This window comes from Dendrobates tinctorius, unplaced genomic scaffold (assembly GCF_039654945.1).
Source record: "Dendrobates tinctorius isolate UK_male_01 unplaced genomic scaffold, ASM3965494v1 ptg000074l, whole genome shotgun sequence".
NCBI classification, from domain to species: Eukaryota; Metazoa; Chordata; class Amphibia; order Anura; family Dendrobatidae; genus Dendrobates; species Dendrobates tinctorius.
Window position 1 is genome coordinate 4,248,815 of NW_027361742.1, and position 21,116 is coordinate 4,269,930.

A 21,116-nucleotide genomic window follows, 5' to 3' on the forward strand; every position below is an offset into this window, starting at 1 on the left:
GCTAGCAAGTTTGGACGCCTCCTACCAAGCTTAGGGGAGTTACACAATGTTGTCAGCAATTCTTCAGCTCCTGATTGGCTCCACGGAGCGCTCAGAGGCTGAAGGATTATGGGATTTCCGATTTCCGATGTGAAAAAAATATCGGAATCGGAAATCAGAATTCCGATATCGCAAATATCGGGCCGATTTCCGATATTTCAATATCGGAAAGCTCATCCCTAGTAGCAAGTGCTGATATTTAACAGTGATTTTGTTAAGGGAACGATAGTCAAAACAAGACCTTAATGAGCCATCTTTCTTGGCCACAAAAAAACACAGCACCTAAGGGTGAAGAGGATTGTCTAATATGACCCTTCTCCAACGACTCCTTGATATAAGATCGCATAGCATCATGTTCGGGTACCGATAAATTGAAAAGCTGACCCTTGGGAAATTTACACCCGGACATTAACTCAATTGCACATTTATAACTCCTATGAGGAGGCAAAGACGCAGACTTACTCTCACTAAATACATCAGAAAAATCAGCCAAATAGTCAGGAATATCATGAGACTGGGGAGAGGTGGAGAAAACAGGAGTGTCACTAAGAACACACTGACAGCCCCAACTCACCACAGACACAGATTTCCAATCCAAAACAGGATTATGAGTTTGCTAACAGGGAAAACCCAGAAAAATAAAATCATGCAAATTGCGCAGCACCAAAAATTTACAATTTTCTTGGTGGTCCGGGGCGACCCGCATTATCACCTGGGTCCAAAACTGGGGTTTATTCTCCGCCAAAGGAGTAGCATCAATACCCCTCAAAGGGATTGGAGTCTGCAGGGGTATCATAGGAAAATCACAATGTTTAGCAAAGTCCAAATCCATCAGATTCAAAGCTGCTCCTGAATCCACAAAAGCCTTAGCGGAAAATGTAGATAAGGAGCAGATCAGAGTAATTTCCAAAAGGAACCTAGGTTGTACACTGCCCACTGCAAATGTGTGCACAAAACGTTTTTCTCGTTTAGGGCAGACAGAAATAGTATGAGAGGTGTCTCCAGAGAAAAAACACAGCTTATTACTCCTTCTAAACTCCTGACGTTGCGCTCTAGACAAAACCCTATCACATCGCATGGGTTCAGATGTTTGTTCAAAAGGCGGCAACGCCTCTCATGTAGATTTACGTTCACGTTAACGCCGATCAACTTGAATGGCTAATGACATAGAATCATCAAGACCAGAGGGAACAGGAAATCCCACCATAACATCTTTTACGGTTTCTGCCAAACCCCAAGGCTTGAAAAAATGCGTCCACATTAGTCAGAATATGATCTCCAGGTGTCAGAAAAAAAGCCCAATCCTGGGGATCGCCGCGCAGCAAGGAGATGACAATTTTAACCTGCTGCACAGAGCTCCCCGATGAGTTAGGCTTCAAGGCAAGAAATAGTTTACAATTATTCTTAAAATTCTAACAAAATTCTTTTTGGGGTCTCTTACAAACCCCCAAATATAACAGAAATCATGGAAAGTTTACTACTAAGGAAGATAGATGAAGCTGCAACACATAATGAGGTCCTTGCTATGGGGGACTTTAACTACCCGGATATTAACTGGGAAACAGAGACCTGCAAAACCCATAAAGGCAACAGGTTTCTTCTAATAGCCAAGAATAATTATCTTTCACAATTGGTGCAGAATCCAACCAGAGGAGCAGCACTTTTAGAACTAATACTATCTAACAGACCTGACAGAATAACAAATCTGCAGGTTGTTGGGCATCTCGGAAATAGCGACCACAATATTGTACAGTTTCACTTGTCTTTCGCTAGGGGGACATGTCTGGGAGTTACAAAAACACTGACCTTTAGGAAGGCAAAGTTTGACCAGCTTAGAGATGCCCTTAATCTGGTTGACAGGGACAATGTCCTCAGAAATAAGAATACAGAAAATAAATGGGAAATGTTTAAGAACATCCTTAATAGTAAAACTAAGAGGGGCAATTAACAGTAAAAAGAAAGCATTTAAACTACTAAAGCAGGATGGCACCGTTGAAGCTCTAAAAACCTATAAGGAGAAAAATTCTTTATCTAAAAAAATAATTAAAGCTGCCAAAAAGGAAACAGAGAAGCACATTGCTAAGGAGAGTAAGACTAATCCCAAGCTGTTCTTCAACTATATCAATAGTAAAAGAATCAAAAGTGAAAGTGTAGGCCCATTAAAAAATTGTGAGGAAAGTTTAGTTGTAGATGATGAGGAAAAAGCTAATATATTAAACACCTTCTCCACGGTATTCACGGTGGAAAATGAAATGCTAGGTGAAATGCCGAGAGACAAAGAAAACCCTATATTAAGGGTCACCAATCTAACCCAAGAAGAGGTGCAAAACCGGCTAAATAAGATTAAAATAGATAAATCTCCGGGTCTGGATGGCATACACCCATGAGTACTAAGAGAACTAAGTAATGTAATAGACAAACCATTATTTCTTATATTTAGAGACTCTATAGCGACGGTGTCTGTTCCACAGAACTGGCGCATAGCAAATGTGGTACCAATATTCAAAAAGGGCTCTAAAAATGAATCTGGAAATTATAGGCCAGTAACTCTAACCTCTATTGTTGGTAAAATATTTGAAGGGTTTCTGAGGGATATTATTCTGGATTATCTCAATGAGAATAACTGTTTAACGCCATATCAGCATGGGTTTATGAGGAATCGCTCCTGTCAAACCAATCTAATCAGTTTTTATGAAGAGGTAAGCTATAGATTGGACCAAGGTGAGTCATTGGATGTGGTATATCTAGATTTTTCCAAAGTGTTTGATACCGGCCACACATGAGGTTGGTACACATCATGAGAATGCTGGGTCTGGGGGAAAATGTGTGTAAATGGGTAAGTAACTGGATAAGTGATAGAAAGCAGAGGGTGGTCATAAATGGTATATTCTCTAACTGCGTCGCTGTGACCAGTGGGGTACCGCAGGGGTCGGTGTTGGGACCTATTCTCTTCTACATATTTATTAACAATCTGGTAGAAGGTTTGCACAGTAAAATATCGATATTTGCAGATGATACAAAGCTGTGTAAAGCAGTCAATACAAGAGAAGATGGTATTCTGCTACAGATGGATCTGGATAAGTTGGGAACTTGGGCCGAAAGGTGGCAGATGCAGTTTAACAATGATAAATGTAAGGTTATACACATGGAAAGAAGGAATCAATATCACCATTACACACTGAACTGTAAACCACTGGGTAAATCTGACATTGAGAAGGACTTGGGGATACTAGTTAATGATAAACTTACCTGGAGCAGCCAGTGCCAGGCAGCGGCTGCGAAGGCAAACAGGATCATGGGGTGCATTAAAAGAGGTCTGGATACACATGAGAGCATTATACTGCCTCGGTACAAATCTCTGGTTAGACCGCGCATGGAGAACTGTATACAGTTTTGGGCACCGGTGCTCAGGAAGGATATAATGGAACTAGAGCGGGTACAAAGAGGGCAACAAAATTAATAAAGTGGATGGGGGAACTACAATACCCAGAGAGATTAGCAAAATTAGGATTATTTAGTCTAGAAAAAAGACAACCGAGGGGCGCTCTAATAATCATGTATAAGTATATAAGGGGACAGTACAAATATCTCTCCGAGGATCTGTTTATACCAAGGAAGGTGACGGTCACACGGGGGCATTCTCTGCGTCTGGAGGAGAAAAGGTTTTTCCACCAACATAGAAGAGGATTCTTTACTGTTAGGGCAGTGAGAATCTGGAATTCCCTGCCTGAGGAGGTGGTGATGGCGAACTCAGTCGAAGGGTTCAAGAGAGGCCTGGATGTCTTCCTGGAGCGTAACAATATTGTATCTTACAGTTATTGTTAGGTTCTTTAGAAGGACGTAGATCTGGGGATTTATTCTAACAGAATTTTATAGGCTGAACTGGATGGACTAATGTCTTTTTTCAGCCTTACTAACTATGTTACTATGTTACTATGTTAAAAATTTAGACCGATCCCCAGAAAACACATCAGGAGCAAGGATTTTTGGTTCAACAGCAGATGATTGAGAGAGAAAGGCGGAAATTCCCCGCACTTCAGCAGCGAGCTGCTCAACACGAACAGACAATTGCTTAATCTCCATTAAAGAAAAAATCCTCCTACGGCCCCAGAGAAAAAGAGGAAAAAATATATATATATATAAAAAAAAAATTCTGACACTTTTTTTTTTTTTTTACAATTCTCTCCTGCTTTTGAGTACCCTAGAATCTGCGGTTTAGGCTGGTGATTCTGTTATGATTGGGTCACCGAGGAGGAAAGCAAGACCAAGCTGAGCCACCAAAAACCAGAGAGGTTGGTAACTAAGCAGATTGCAGACCCCTGATCCTATCCACACAACTAGCAGTAGCCGTGGAGCGTACCTATGATGATCCTAGACGCCTCGAAACAGCCGGAGAACTAAATAAGCCTAAAACAAGAAAGGGGAAATCTAAACTGCCCCAGAGCAGACCCCAAAGGAATAGATAGCCCCCAAACATATACTGTAGGTGAAACAAGATGAAAACACAAACACAGGTAGGAAAATAGACTGAGCAAACGATGGGGCCCACACTAACTAGTCAGGACAGGAAAGGAAAGATTGTCTGCAATCACGCAAAAAACACTGCAAAAAATGCCCAACACGTCTGATAGAAAAATACTGAAGTCACTAGACTTCGCCCACTATATCAGCAAAAAGAGGCCAATCTAATAAGGGACAAAAACAAACTGGCACAAACAGTAACATAAGGATGGAAATTCAGCACAGCCCCAGCCGGGGCTGGCTGACCACATAAAACTGAAATAGACAAAACCAAATCAAATGTGAACAATAGCAAAATAACAGTTAGCTTGAGCATGCAGGGACTGAGCTGGAAACTAAGACCTCAGGAGGCAGGAAAATATCACCAGCAGGGATAGAGTGAGTCGGCTGTCTTAAATCCAGTCAGAAACTCCAGATATCCAGTCATCCTCCTCATTATCAGGTGGCAGGCCTCTGTTAATTAGATCAGCTCTATTACCTCCAGTAACCACCAGAGGGAGCCCGGGAAGAGAACTTGCGACCCTTCTATCAATATAACCAGCTCTACCACCTTCACTAGTAACCAGAGGTAGGCCAGAAAGCAAATTCACGACAATAGACCCCACACTAACTAATAAATCACCAATTCTGACCCTATCTCAGCAGCAGCTCTCCCTACACTATCTCAATCCGGAGCTGAATGCGCCGAGCAAGGTGGGCTCTGGTCTCTTATACCCCTGATGATGCTGTGCGGCCAGCCAATCACTGCACAACCACAATAAATATGACTTTGGCGTTTCATTGCCTGGCAGACAATCCCTGCATTGTGATTGGGTCTATAAAGTCTGCCAAAAATAGCTGGGTGGAGACCTGAGTTCCTGCTGAGTAATTCCTGAAATGCTTGGTGCTCACCGAGTACCATGATACTCGGGCGAGTAACGAGTAGTGGCGAGTACGCTCGCTCATCACTAGTTGCCTCCAAACGCTCAGCTCAGCATCTCTGCCTGTGTAGACAGCACAGAACTCAGAGCTCACTAATCGGCTACATTGCTGTCAATGTGAAGCAGGCACTGGGGACAAACAACATAATGAGGAGGGACAGAGACTCTGCACTGAACACAGGACGAGTAATATTCAGTTTGATTTGTATACAGTGGGAAAAAAGTATTTAGTCAGCTACCAATTTTGCATGTACTCTCAATTAAAAAGATGAGAGAGGCCTGTAATTGTCACCATAGGTAGACCACAACTATGAGAGTCAAAATGAGAAAAGAAATCCAGAAAATCATCTTATCTGGTTTGGCAAGATTTATTATTCAAATTATGGTGGAAAATAAGTATTTGGTCTTTTAAAAACATGCAAGATTCCTGGCTCTCACAGAACTGTAACTTCTTCTTTATTAAGAGGTTCCTCTGTCCTCCACTCATTACCTGTTTTTATGGCACCTGTTTGAACTTGTTATCAGAATAAAAGATACCTGTCCACAACCACAAACAATCACACTTCAAACTCCACTATGGTGATGACCAAAAAGTTGTTGAAGGACACCAGAATCAAAATTGGAGCCCTGCATCAGGCTGAGAAGACTGAATCTGCAATGGGCAAGCACCTTGGTGTGATGAAATCAACTGTGAGAGAAATAATAAGAAAATGGAAGACATACAAGACCACTGATAATCTCCCTCGATCTGGGGCTCCACACAAGATCTCACCCAGTGGGGTCAAAATGATCACAAGAATGGTGAGCAAAAATCCCAGAACCACATGGGGGGACCTAGTGAATGACCTGCATAGAGCTAGGACCACCATAACAAAGGCTACCATCAATAACACACTACGCTGCCAGACACTCAGATCCTGCAGTGCCAGATGTGTTCCCCTGCTTGAGCCAGTACATGTCCGGGCCTGTCTGTAGTTTGCTAGAGAGCATTTGGATTATCCAGAAGAGTATTGGGAGAATGTCACATGGTCTGATGAAACCAAAGTAGAACTGTTTGGCAGAAACAAAACTCGCCGTGCTTGGAGGAGACAGAATGAAGAGTTGCATCCAAAGAACACCATACCTACTGTGAAGCATGGGGGTGGCAACATCATGCTTTGGGGCTGTTTCTCTGCAAAGGGACCAGAACGGCTGATCTGTGTACATGAAAGAATGAATGGGGCCATGTATCGTGAGATTTTGAGTGCAAACCTCCTTCCATCAGCAAGGGCATTGAAGATGAAACGTGGATGCGTCTTTCAGCATGATGATGATTCCAAGCACACTGCCAGAGCAATGAAGGAGTGGCTTCATAAGATGTATATGAAGGTCCTGGAGTGGCCTAGCCAGTCTCCAAATCTCACCCCCATAGAAAACTTTTGGAGGGATTTGAAAATCTGTGTTGGCCAGTGACTGGCCCAAAACATCACTGCTCTAGAGGAGATCTGCATGGAGGAATGGGTCAACATACCACCAACAGTGTGTGCCAACCTTGTGAAGACTTACAGAAAACGTGTGACCTCTGTCATTGCCAACAAAAGATATATAACAAAATATTGAGATGAACCTTTATTAATGACCAAATACTTATTTTCCACCATAATTTGAAAAGTAAATCTTGCCAAATCAGATAAGGTAATTTTCTGGATTTGTTTTCTCATTTTGACTCTCATAGTTGTGGTCTACCTATGATGTCAATTAAAGGCCTCTCTCATCTTTTTAAGTAGGAGAACTTGTACAATTGGTGGTAGACTAAATACTCCCACAGGGGCCCCCAGCCAGTGGTGTGCCGCAAATAGTGACACATCACGCAGCCGCAATCAGGCCCGTGGGTCAAAGGGGCCCACCTACCGCCAGCGCCGACTCCCCCGCCACCGCCGCATTGAGCTATGACGCCGGTACACTTCAAAGCAGTGATGGAGAAGAGAGCACCAGATGAAGCTCCCTCTCCCATCATTCCCCTCTGCCTCTGACACTAGGTTCTTTAGAAGGACGTAGATCTGGGAATTTATCCTGACAAAATATACACGTATAGGCTGAAATGGATGGACAAATGTCTTGCTAACTATGTTACTATGTTACATGTTACTATGTTACTATGTCATTTCATCGCGCACGTGTGTGCTGGGCCTGGGCAGTACATTTTATTCTATGTTACATGTTACTATGTTACTATGTCATTTCATCGCGCATGTGTGTGCAGGGCCTGGGCAGTACAATTTATTCTATGAGGGGCTTTATTAGATTCTATGAGGATGGATTGCATCATACTCTTTGATGGGGCTACATTATATGCTATGGGGAGGTGGGCTGTATTATATTTTATGGGGGCTACATTATAATCAATGGGGGATGTATTATATTCTATAAGGGATGATTGCATCATTCTCTTTTATGAGGTGACATTATATTCTATGGGGAGGTTGGCTGTATTATATTCTATGGGGGGGATACATTATATTCTATGGGAAGGTGTGCTGTATTATATTCTATGGGGGCTGCTTTATATTCTATGGGGGCTGCATTATATTCTGTGGGGGCTGTATTATATTCTGTGAGGGAGGATTGCATCATACTCTTTGATGGTGCTACATTATATCATATGGGGAGGTGGGCTGTATAATATTTTATGGGCGCTACATTATATTCTATGAGGAGGTGTGCTGTATTATATTCTATGGGGGGCTACATTATATTTTATGAGGGTGGATTGCATCATACTCTTTGATGGAGCTACATTATATTCTATGGAGAGGTGGGCTGTATTATATTGTATGGGGGGCTACATTATATTCTACGGGGGGCTGTATTATATTCTATGATGGAGGATTGCATCATACTCTTTGATGGAGCTACATTATATTCTATGGAGAGGTGGGTTGTATTATATTGTATGGGGGGCTACATTATATTCTACGGGGGGCTGTTTCATATTCTATGAGGGAGGATTGCATCATACTCTTTGATGGGGCTACATTGTATTCTTTGGAGAGGTGGACTGTATTATATTCTATGGGGGGATACATTATATTCTATGGGGAGGTGGGCTGTATTATATTCTATGGGGGCTATATTATATTCTATGGGGAGGTGGGCTGCATTACATTCTATGGGGGCTACTTTATATTTTATGGGGGCTGTATTATATTTATTATATTCTATGGGAGTGATTGCATCATACTCTATGAGGTGGCTACATTATACTATATGAGGGGGCTACATTGTATTCTATGGGGGGCTACATTATACTATATTAAGAGGGTTACTTTGTATTCTATGGAGGGGCTACATTTTACTATATAAGGGCGCTGCATTATATTCTATGTAGGGGCTGCATTATATTCTGTGGGGGGCTACCATATATTTTATGGTGGGGCTGCATTATGCATTATATTCTGTGGAGTGGATGCATTATACTCTGTGGGGTGACTGCATTATACTTGGGGGAGGTTGCATTATACCCTGTGGGCTGGCTGTATTATACTATATGGGCTATATTATACTGTATCGAGGACTATGGGGAATACATTATACTATATGAAGAACTATGGGGTGCATTATACTATGGGAAGTGAATTTTACTACATGGATGACTATGGCAGTGCATTATACTATATGGAGCACTATTAGGAGTGTATTATACTATAGGGAGGACTGAGGAGTGTATTTTAATATATGGAGGACTACAAGGAGTGTATTATACTATGGAGGACTATGAGGAGTGTAGTATACAATATGGAGGACTATGTGATGTGTATAATACTATGTGGAGGACTGAAGAGTGTATTTTAATATATGGAGGACTATAGGGGGTGTATTATACTGTATGGAAGACTATGGGGAGTGTATTATACTATACCGAGGACTATGGGGAGTGTATTATACTATATGGAGGACAATGGGGAGTGTATTATACTATATGGAGGACTATGGGGCACATTATATTATATGGAGGGATGGAGTGAGTCAATGACTGCCTTCTGGACATCTAACAAATCAGCAGTGTTCACCATGATTGTGGAGCCTACTGAAACAGACTACAGGACCTTTTTAAATGCTTAGGAAGCCTTTGCAGATGCTTTTGTTAATTATTCTAATTTACTGAGATAATGAATTTTGGGTTTTCATTGGCTGTAAGCAATAATCATCAACATAAACAGAAATAAAACACTTGAAATAGATCACTCTTTTTGTAATGACTCTATAATATATGAGATTCACTTTTTGTATTGAAGAACTGAAATAAATTAACTTTTTGATTAAATTCTAATTTTGTGAGAAGCACTTGTACATTATAGACTTACAGAGAAGTAATTATAAATATGAAAAATATTGAATATATTGTACCTGAAATGCAAAGTGTTTACTCACCAGTGCAAGAAGGTTTAGGAAACCAGTCATCTTTAGTGCATGTCGATTCTCCATTTCTATTTGGACGATATCCTGGTTCACAGGTAATTTGTATCATTTCATTATTACTGAAGATAAGTTGGCCTGGTTTATTCACTCTCCCTTTATCCACATTTGGACGATTGCATTTAATCTCTGCAGAAAAGTGTATTAATGAGAAAATATTGTTTATAATGTGACAAAACAAACTTTAGCAATCTATTATTAGCCCTTAGTGATGGAGCCAATTTTGATCTTAATGATCAAGTACATTTTTAAAATCTGTCACTTTATGTGGTAATAACTCTGGAATGCTCTTATATATCTTGGTGATTCTAAGAATGCTTTTTCGTGACACATTACTCTTTATGTTAGTAGTTTATTTCAATGAGATTTTCAGATTTTTTGTGGAAACTTCTGAAATTAGTGTATATCCTTAAACTAGAGAGTTATACCACACAAAATACGTAACAAATAACATTTCACTTTTGGTCTATTTAATGTCAATAAATTTTTTTTAAAAAAACATCCTTTTATCTTGTTAGGATATTATAAGGGATAAAATTTAGCAAAAGAAAAACGTCCAGCTCTACTGATTCCGTGAAGATCAAATTTTATTCACAAAAACATGGAGGATAAAATCTTCAGCATAGTGAATAAGGCTGGTTTCACACTTGCGTTTTTTTGCACTGCATTTTTGCGCATACATGCGCATGTGTTTTTTTCCTATACTTAACATGGGTGCGCATAGTCATGCGTTTGTACGCGTTTGTATGTGCATGCGTCTTTTTGTAGTGTGCGCCCGGGCACACAAAATGCATCCTGTTGCATTTTTTGTGCGTCCAACCTGTCTCAAAAAAACTCATGCGCACGCAATGCACACAAAATTCACCCAAAAACACATTATAGTCTATGGGAGCGCTGACGTGCGCATGGTCATGCGCACGCCAGTGCAAAAAAAAAAGCATGCTTTTTTTGTAAAAACCATGCGCAAAAAAACAAGAAAACGCATAAAAAGGCATGATGCGATTTTTATGCGCGTTTGCGCAAAAAAACACAAGTGTGAAAGTAGCCTAACAGGTGTTGGTATCAACGCGTTTCTGGAGCCTAAGCTCCCTTAATCAAGATATCTAATACAATCTAATACAAAAATGTGCCCCACTTTTATACTCAGATCTGGTGAACACACCGGTGCAATAGACAATCAGCATAATTATTCTGAGGTGTGGGCACAAAAAATATGCAAGTAGACAAGTACAAAAAACAAATAAAATAACAAAAAGAATTTTGTGAACACCAATAAAACATACAAGGAACAACACGATTATTATACAAAGCTTTACAAAGCCTGAAGCGGACAATAACATGTAAAGTAGGTAAGTGGTCATGGAGAAAGAAAAGTAAACAGCAGAGTAGACGATAACTAAAAATGCCTGAGTAATTACTAACTCTCCAGGTGTACCCTTTAAGGCCAGATAAAGAAAATTTATATTGGTGGAATTTTGACAAACAGTAAATTTGAGATTAAAGGGGTTACAATTGAAATAAAAAATTAAATTTTGCACAGCATAAACATCAGAGCCCCATATTATATCGACATCATCTATATATGTGACCAAACCCCACAAGCTGGCTCAACACAAAGGGGTTTTTTTAAGTGTGGAACTAAAATTTGTAAAACATGTAAATTTTCCTTGAAGTGTTCCAATTTCATAGATTCTAGTAGGCAAAACACATACCCAATCAAAACCTTCATGAACTGCAACACTTTGAATGTGATATTTATTATGGAATGCACTTCTCGCTGCTTAAAATATGTTGGCAGTACAAAATGTCAAATCAAAACTAGGATTCGAGAGCACATCTATGACGTAGAAAATGCAAGTTCTGATAGGAATATATCACAAATTTCCAAACACTTCATAGATTGCCATTGTAGCAATCTTGAATCGCTAAAGGTATACGCTATAGAAAAGATCTTTAAATCTAGAAGAGGAGGTGACACTGAAACTAATTTAAGAAGTAGAGAGGCATGGTGGATGTTAAAATTAAATGCCAGGGTACCGTTGGGCTTAAATAAAAGGAAAGATATAATGCTGTTTCATTAAGTAGTTCCATCAATTTATCATCTTGTTTTGATTATTCAAACAAAGAAATATTTAAAAACTTTGTTCTTTGTTCTTTCCATGTATGGTACAGTTTGTCTGTTATTATTCATAATTCTCTGTTAATCCATATTGTTGTGCCCTATTTATGCATGCTGCATCGTCTTTACATATGTTTAATATTTTTTATACTTAAAAAAAACTTTTCTTGTCTGCACTAAACTGATGTCAGGAAACCCTATGGGTTATTTCTCACTGATCTTATACAATTTGATTACAAGTGACACGTAACCTATGCAATCTTGCTGTATCTTCTGATTCCATACCGCATACTGTTTGCGCTCTTTAGGTCCTTAGTTTTTTCATGCTCATCAAATTGCCTGTGTTAATTAAACGCAGGCATTTTTTCTGAGTTATCGTCTACTCTGCTGTATACTTTTCTTTCTCCATGACCACTTACCTACTTTACATGATATTGTCCGCTTCAGGCTTTGTAAAGCTTTGTATAATAATCATGTTGTTCCTTGTATGTTTTATTGGTGTTCACAAAATTTTTTTTTGTTATTTTTTTAGTTTTTTGTACTTGTCTTTTTGCATATTTTTTGTGCCCACACCTCAGAATAATTATGCTAATTGTCTTTTCTACTGGTGTGTTCACTGGATCTGAGTATATAAGTGGGGCACATTTTTGTATTAGATATCATGATTAAGGGAGCTTAGCTTCCAGAAACGCATCAATATCAACACCTGTTATTGACTGTGCCGAAGATTTTATCTTCCATGTTTTTGTGAATAAAATTGGATCTTCACGGAATCAGTAGAGCTGGACTTTTTTTCTTTCTCTTGATTGTCTACACTTGGACACAGCGGGTCCGTACTCCTGATGCTACTGCCATGCATCCATGGGTGAGATGGAATTTCTTTTTTACAAGTTAAAATTTGGCACCTTTTTTATTTTAATGGAAATTTACATATCAATTTTTGGCAGACATATTCAGTTTTGAAGTGACTTTGTGTGCCCTATATATCAGATATCCACCAGAAGTCATACAATTTTAAAAAACCCTCAAATTACTCTAAACTACTGTAAGAAAATTTGGTAAATCTTCAGGCGTTAAACAAAATTTTAGGCAAATTGGACTTAAAAAATGAACAATTACACTTCTCTTATAAAAATTTTGCTTTAACCCTAAATTTTTAATTTTCATAAGAGATAATAAGAGAAATTATGAAAAAAATGTATTAAGCAATTTCTCCTTAATGTGACAATGTCCCACATGCAGTAAAAAACTGCTGTTTGATTGCATGACTGAGAAGAGAAGAAGCGCTTTTAGGTTTGGAGTGAAAATTTCGCTGGAAAAGATTGCAGACACCATGTCACATTTACAGAACCGCTGAGTTACCAAAATAGTGGGAGGCTCCACAATTGATCCTTTTGTGGAAACTAGACCCCTGAAGGAATTCTTCTAGAGGGTTCTTGAGCTTTTTGAACTCATAGGTGCTTCACAGAATATTATAATATTTGAGGGTGATAATGAAAACAAATTATTATTTTTTCCATTAAAATGTTATTTTTGCTCTATGATTGTAATTTTCACAAGAAATAATAGGAGAAATTTGACCCTGTCATTTGTTGGCGGGGTTCGGAAGTGAAAAAGCGCTATTTGAAATTCGGAGAGCAAATTTGGGTGGAACAGATAGTCCATGTTGCATTTGCATTTCACTTGACATGCCAAAAGAGCAGACATCCCCAACAACTGATGCCAAGTTATCCTCTTTTCTTAATGTAAAATTTCTAATCCTTCTTATTTGACACTATTTTTAAAGGGAATCTGTCAGCAGGTTATGCTATATAATCTGAGAGCAGCATAATATAGGGTAAGTGAGCCTGATTCCAGCAACATGTCGCTTACTGGTCTGCTTGGTTTAGTATTGATAGAATCCTTGTTTTATCTGATGTGGATGTAGCCGTGAGCTTAACCCCACTCATACCTCTGACTAGTAGCTTCCTGTGTACACTGGAAATGGTCAGCATGCTGCTAATCAGTGGTGAGGGCAGGGTTAAAGACAAAAGCATGATTTTTATGCATGTTAGATACAGTCTTGTAGTGGTGATTTCCTGCTAATAAAATACTGATTGTATTGAAATTGCACACAGAGCTTAATAGGTGAGACATCCCTGTGATCCGTGTCTTAACTATGTCATGCTGAGCTTAGATAAAATAGCAAAAATCTGTTGACGTATTCTCTTTAATTATAATATTTTACTTCTTACCCATACATGTTGGTGGGTCCAAATTCCACTTTCCATCCGATGTGCAGAAAATCTCAGAAGGTCCATTTAACTTAAGGTTTGGGAGTTTGCACTGAAATCTAACCACTTGGCCAACAGAATATTCTTCATCATATGAAGTCGATAAAACTTCGAGATTGTCTGTAGCTTCAACTGGTGGGCAGTTCATAACTGAAAAGATTAAGAAATATTTTTGTTATTTTCAAAGATTCCTCTGTAAAGTAATACTTAATAATAGAGTTGAGCGAAACGGATCAAAAAATTTCAAAAGTCGCCGACTCTTGGCAAAGTCGGGTTTCATGAAACGAAACCCGACCCTAGGATGAGGTCGGCCACGAGGTCGGCGACTTACGCGCCAAAGTCGCGTTTCAAAAGTTTGTTTTGCGCTCTTTTTCGGCCACTTAGGATCCACGGACACTGTGAGCAACGTGATGACATAGGCAGGGGTCACCACCATCTTTCAGAAGGGCATGCAAGTGATTGGCTTGCTTTGGTGGGCGTCACAGGGGGTATAAAAGGGCGTGCACGCCGACCGCCATGTTCCTCATGCTGATCTCAGAATAGGGAGAGCTGCTGATGATGATGATTCTGTAGGGAGAGCGTTAGGCAGGTAATAAGACACCAAAAACTGCTTCTGCTGCTAGCGATTTTGCCTGTACAACACACCAGTCACTGTGTGTGCAGTGCAAGGGGAGGCTATATTTTGCTGGATCAGCGGTGTTGGTTGTTAGGCTGCCTTCTAAGGCTTCCTGATGGCTGCATTGCTGTTTACCCACTGCTCTGCAAACTGCTTTTTTAAAAGCAATCCCAATTTTTTTTTTTGTCCTGGTGAGGTACTGAGCGTGCATTTTTTCACACCATACAGCGGTGCACACTCCTCACACAGTACCGTGTAACGGCTGTTATCACAGCCTAAGTGAAGCTATCTGTGTGTCACTCTGTAAGGATAAGTCGAGGACATGTTCCGTTCTTACAGACCTGCACCTTCTAGTTTTGTCTAGCTTTCAAACAGTTAAATATATTTGCTGTTTGATCACATTCAAAAATATAGAGAGTCCTCCTCTCACTGCCGACTTTTATTCCCCATTGACTTACATTGGGTTTCGTGTTTTGGGACGACCCCGACTTTTCCCTATAGTCGGCCGATCTTGCTCGACCCGACTTTTGGAAAAGTCGGGTTTCACGAAACGAAACTCGACCCTAAAAAAACAAAATTCGCTCAACTCTACTTAATAAGCAGCCGTTACTTTCATTTTTATTCCATAAACAAATAGTAGACATGAAAATTAGAAACTTTGTAATATATTGTATGAGAGAAATATGCTGCTTTCTCTGACAGAACTGATCAGCCATTATCAAAGATCTCAGTTCTGAGGTAAAATATAAATTTAGTGAGAACAGACATTCCCCATTACTGAGATAGGAGATGACATCTGTTACTGATGAGATTCTATGAGATCCCAGCTCCTTGCCCTCCTATCTAGTTATAATCTCATCAGTAACAGCTGCCATCTCCTATCTCAGTAATGGTGATGTCTGTCTTCACTGAATCCAGATTTTACCTCAGAATGGAGAAGTTTGATAATGACTGATCAATTCAGGCAGAGAAAGAAGCAGATTTCGCTGATAAGATCAGGGGCGCACCTACCATGAGGCAAGTTAAGCACTTTGCCTCAGGCATCGGTGTGTCCCTGCTGATAGGGGGCCGCAGACTCTCCTCTCCTGCATCTGCTCGAGTTGCTCATATATGGCAGCGGCTGTTCTGTGTGCACAGGACCGGTGATAAGGTCACAGGTGGGGAGGAGTCAGGGGTCACATGATCAGAGGCCTCCGTGTATGCAGGACTCTGCTCTGCTGGTTGTCATGGTGCTGGTTGAGGGGAAGTTTATGTGTGTGGTCAGGAGGGGTTTATATGTGTGTACATGGTGTGTGGAGCAGATCCGCGTGTGTACTTGGTGTTTGGAGTGGAGCCATGTGTGTACTTGGTGTACAGAGTAGAGCCATGTTTGTACAGGGTGTATGGAGCTGAGCCATGTGTGTAAGGAGTGGGGCAGACCTGTGTGTGTTTGGGGTGTACAGAGCAGAGCCACATTAGTAAAAGGTGTACTGAGTGGAGCCGCATGAATACGAGGTGTATGGAGCAGAGCTGCATGTGTGTAAGGTTTACAGAGCGGAGCCATATGTGTACGAGATGTACGGAGTGGAGCCCTGTGTATACGAGGTGCGTGGAGTGGAAACGGGTGTGTACAAGGTGTACGGAGCGGAGCCGTGTGTGTACTTTGTGTACGTAGCAGAGCCATGTGTGTGCGGGGCGTATGGAGTGTAGCTGCGCATGTACAGAGTGTACGAAACGGAGCCCTGTGTGTAAGATATGTAGGGAGCTGAGCTGTGTGTGTACGGAGTGGAGCAGAGCCGTTTGTGTATGGGGTGTAGAGAGCAGAGACGCATTAGTAAGAGGTGTATGGAGCAAAGCCGCAAGTATACAAGGTTTACGGAGTGGAGCTATGTGTGTACAAGGTGTATGTAGCGTAGCCGTGTGTGTACAAGGTGTATGGAGCAGAGTCGCATGTGTACGAGGTTTACGTAGTGGAGCCATGTGTGTCCTGAGTGGCATCGTGTGTGTGCGAGGTGTACGGAGCAGAGCCGTGTGTATACAAGGCATACAAAGTGGAACCGTGTGTCTGTGAGGTGTGCAGAGCCGTTCGTGTATGAGGTTGGTGTATGGTAGGGAGCATTCATACCTCCCAACCGTCCCGGATCCAGCGGGACAGTCCCTATTTTGAGAGTCTGCCATACTGTCCTGGCTGGGAGCTTACTTTTCCCGCAGACACAGGAATACACAGTGGAGCCCCGAGGAGCACTTTAAAACTTGCACGTGACGTTCCAACAGAAGTGACGCCCTGGAAACTAACTGGAAATGAGGTAAATTAGGGAGGAGATTTTGACAGAACCATGGAGGCACTTCAGGGAATGCTTCAGATCCATCACCGTGTCCTCCTTCGACAGCGGGATCGCCTTGGAATCAGGGCTGCCGGCCATGTGAGCGGATCATGATATGTCCTGCATTAGGAGGCTCAGGTGGGCACTACAATGGGAGCCGGGCTGCTATAGTATCTTTATAGAATTTTTCTTTCTCTCTCTGCTTCTTTCTCTCTATGTTGTTTATTTCCCCTTTTTCTTTCTTTCTCTCTCTGTTGTTTTTTCTTTCTTTACCCTCTTTCTTTCTATCTTTCTTTCTCCCACTCTGTTCTTTCTTTCTTTACCCTCTTTCTTTCTTTCTTTCTTTCTCTCTGTTCTTTCTTTCCCCTCTTTCTTTCTCTCTCTGTTCTTTCTCCTCTTTCTTTCTTTTTCTCTCTTTGTTCTTTCTTTATTTCCCCTTTTTCTTTCTCTCTCTGTTCTTTATTTCGCTCTCTGTTCTTTTTCTTTCACCTCTTTATTTCTCTCTGTTCTTCCTTTCTCTCTCTCTGTTCTTTCTTTCTCTCTCTTTTCTTTCCTTCTTTCTCTCTCTGTTTTCTTCCTCTCTCTGTTCTTTCTTTCTCTCTGTTCTTCCTTTCTCTCTCTCTGTTCTTTCTTTCTTTCCCTCTCTGTTCTTTTTTCTCTTTCTTTCTTTCTCTTCTTTTTTTCTCTGTTCTTTCTTTATTTCCCCTGTTTCTTTCTCTCTCTGTTCTTTCTTTCTTTGTCCTCTTTCTTTTTTCTCTCTCTGTTTTTTCTCTTTCCCTTCTTTCTTTCGCTCTCTGTTCTTTCTTTCTCTCTCTGTCCTTTCTTTCATTTTCTCTCTTTTCTTTCCTCTTTTCTTTGTCTCTCCATTATTTCTTTCTCACTTTGCTCTTTCTTTCTCTCTGTTCCTTTTTTTCTCTCTCTGTTCTTTCTTTCTCTCTCTGTTCTTTCATTCTTTTCCTCAGTACCAGTCAGTGTGCCCATAATACCAGCCACTGTGCCCTCAGTACCAGTCAGTGTGATCAGCAATGCTAAATGGGTGCAATTGGGGCATGGATATGGATGTGACTAGCTGTGAAATGGGTGTGGTCAGGGGCATGGCCTAAAATTTGCCACGGGGCAGAATGGAGCATGGGGGCAGAATGGAGCAGGGGGCAGAATAGAGCAGGGGGCAGCATCATGGGGCAGGATAGAGACAGATGGGGCAGAATTGGAGACAGATGGGGCAGGATGAATACGATGGAGACAGATGGGGTAGGATCATGGGACATCACGTGGGGGCAGAAGGGATGCTCATGAGGGCAGGATGGGAGAACATATGGCTGGAGCCAGGAATTTGACACACATGGGCAAGGATATACCATAGGGGCTAATTAAGGGATTATCTGTGTAGCAAGGTGGATATTAAAACTTAACCTCTATTAGGTAAAATTGTAAAAAGCCAAATTAGTCAAACAACAAAAACAAAGGAGTACCACAGTGAAGGAAGTGCCCTATAACCAGTGAACAGAAAAGGGGGGGTTAAAAAGGTACTACTGGCCTCTCAGATCCTCAATATTAATCTGACCTGATGGCAAAATGACTATAATTGCCCATAGGATGAATAGTATATAAATAATCTCATTTATATTGTACAAATAAGTTGTGCTTATAAGAAAAGGATGTTCTACCCATACATGTTATTGTGACTTACTTGGGCAAGTGGATGACTTATCCTATGGGCAACTATAGTCATTTTGCTCTCAGGTCAGATTAATATTGAGGATCTGAGAGGCCAGTAGTACCTTTTTAACAACCCCCCCTTTTTCTGTTCGTTGGCTATAGGGCAGTTCCTTCACTGTGGTACCCCTTTGTTTAATTGCAGTTTGACTAATTTGGCTTTTTACAATTTTACCTAATAAAGGTTAAGTTTAAATATCCACCTTGCTACACAGATAAACTATTTTGTGCATTGTTCTATTCCTGCATTATATACTAATCAAGGGATATTATTACTGCAGTGATATATTTATTTTATTTTTTGAGGATATTGTTTTAAATGGGGAGGCGGTCCTGTTAACGTGCAGAGCATCACTGTCACTTTTTTCTTCATCTAGTGTAGTTTTGAATTTGTGATCAAAATAAGTAATGTGTTCTGGAAGTGGTGCTCTAGATAACAGTGTTATTTCCTGCAGAGATGAGCCCTAGATAGAAGAAGTGATGGCAGTCTGTGCTGGATGAAAGATGAAAAGGAAAGATGAAGGACTTCACCTAGAGATGTCACTGGTGAGTTTGTGTGTTACCTGTACACTGACACTATACACTGCATACTATATACAACGGTCCGGTGTATAATGTCACCGGTGATCACTGTATTACCTATACACCTATACACTATATACACAGCTCCTGTGTATAATGTCACTGGTGATCATTGCATTACCTGTACACTGACATTGTATACAGAGCTCCTGTGTATAATGTCACCAGTGATTACTATATTACCTGTACACTGACACTATATACAGAGCTCCTGTGTATAATGTTACTGGTGATCACTGTATTACCTGTACACTGACACTATAGACAGAGCTCCTGTGTATAATGTTACCAGTGATCACTGTATTAACTGTACACAGACACTGCATACTAAGTACAGATCTCCTGTGTATAATTGTGCTTAAGGTGATATTAGTATTGTGTTTTTTTTGTTAATGATCAGTATTGTAGTATTCAGTTACTATGTGGTGGTAATATATTGTCCGGCCATGGTGTGGCGATATTTGTTCCTTGCATGTGCTATTATTTGGTCACCATGTGTTGGTAATATGTGGTCTGGTCATGGTGTGGTGGTATTTGTTGCTTGTATGTGGTATTATTCGGTCACTGTGGTGGTAATATGGCATCTCGTCATGGTGTGGTATTATTTGGTCACTATGTGGTGGTAATATGTGGTCTGGTCATGGTGTGGTAGTAGTTGTCCCTTGTATGTGGTATTATTCGGTCACCATGTGGTGGTAATATGTGGTCTGGTCATGGTGTGGTGGTATTTGTTCCTTGTATGTGGTATTATTCGGTCACTGTGGTGGTATTATGGTGTCTGGACATGGTGTGGTGGTATTTGTTCCTTGTTTGTGGTATTATAGGTCACTATGTGGTGGTAATATGTTGTCTGGACATGGTGTGGTGGCAGTTGTTCCTTTGTATGTGGTATTATAGGTCACTTTGTGGTGGTAATATATGGTTTGGTAATGGTGCGGTGGTATTTGTCCCCTGTATGTGATATTATTGATCATTTTAAAAATTGAAAAATAAAAAAATATACCTAAATTGTATTGGATATTTTATCAAATGTTTAATAGGTTAGAGTAGAGTAGGGCCCGGCCAAAAGAGTATACCTTTTCATGGTTGCGGCTTAAAAAATCTTTTGGCCAAAACAACAGCTGCTGGCTATATGTGTGATCTGGTGATAGGAACTGTTAATGTGTGAGTAGTGCAGTTTTTCCAAGAGAAGGCGTTGGGACTGTGGACAGTTTGAGGGGTGAAGGTGGGGCTGGGGTGGAGCCTGGGCAGAGTCTCAAGGGGGCCCCGAAAATTATACTGCCTCGAAATTCCTAGTGAAGAGAAAACAGCTGCACTCTGGGAAATTTTGATTTTCAATGCAAAAATTTTTTATTGAAGACACCACAGGGGAATAGTGCGTTGAGGTAATGTTTTGACCCTATGTCGGGTCTTTTTCAAACCTCACTAAAGTGCCATATGTAGAAGTCAGGTCTGGCAGGGACCAGGCAGAGGTCCTGAGATGAGCTGGAAGCGTGGGGCAGCAAGCGCCGTCTGTGGTGTAGTGGCAGCCCAATCTGTGTTTAAACGGGCAATGTTTGCCCCAGGAAGGTG

At 40.7% G+C, this 21,116-nt stretch overlaps 1 protein-coding gene across 3 annotated transcripts in view; it reads right to left on the bottom strand.

Moving 5' to 3' along the window:
- CFH (complement factor H) overlaps nucleotides 1–21,116 on the bottom strand; it is a 712,377-nt gene that overhangs the window by 562,071 nt on the left and 129,190 nt on the right. For all 3 annotated transcript variants that reach the window (XM_073582879.1, XM_073582878.1, XM_073582877.1), the window contains exons 5-6: nucleotides 14,289–14,477; nucleotides 9,891–10,064 (exon numbers count right to left, since the gene is read on the bottom strand). In XM_073582879.1, coding sequence (XP_073438980.1) covers nucleotides 9,891–10,064; nucleotides 14,289–14,477 — 363 coding nt within the window. The remainder of the gene's footprint in view (nucleotides 1–9,890; nucleotides 10,065–14,288; nucleotides 14,478–21,116) is intronic.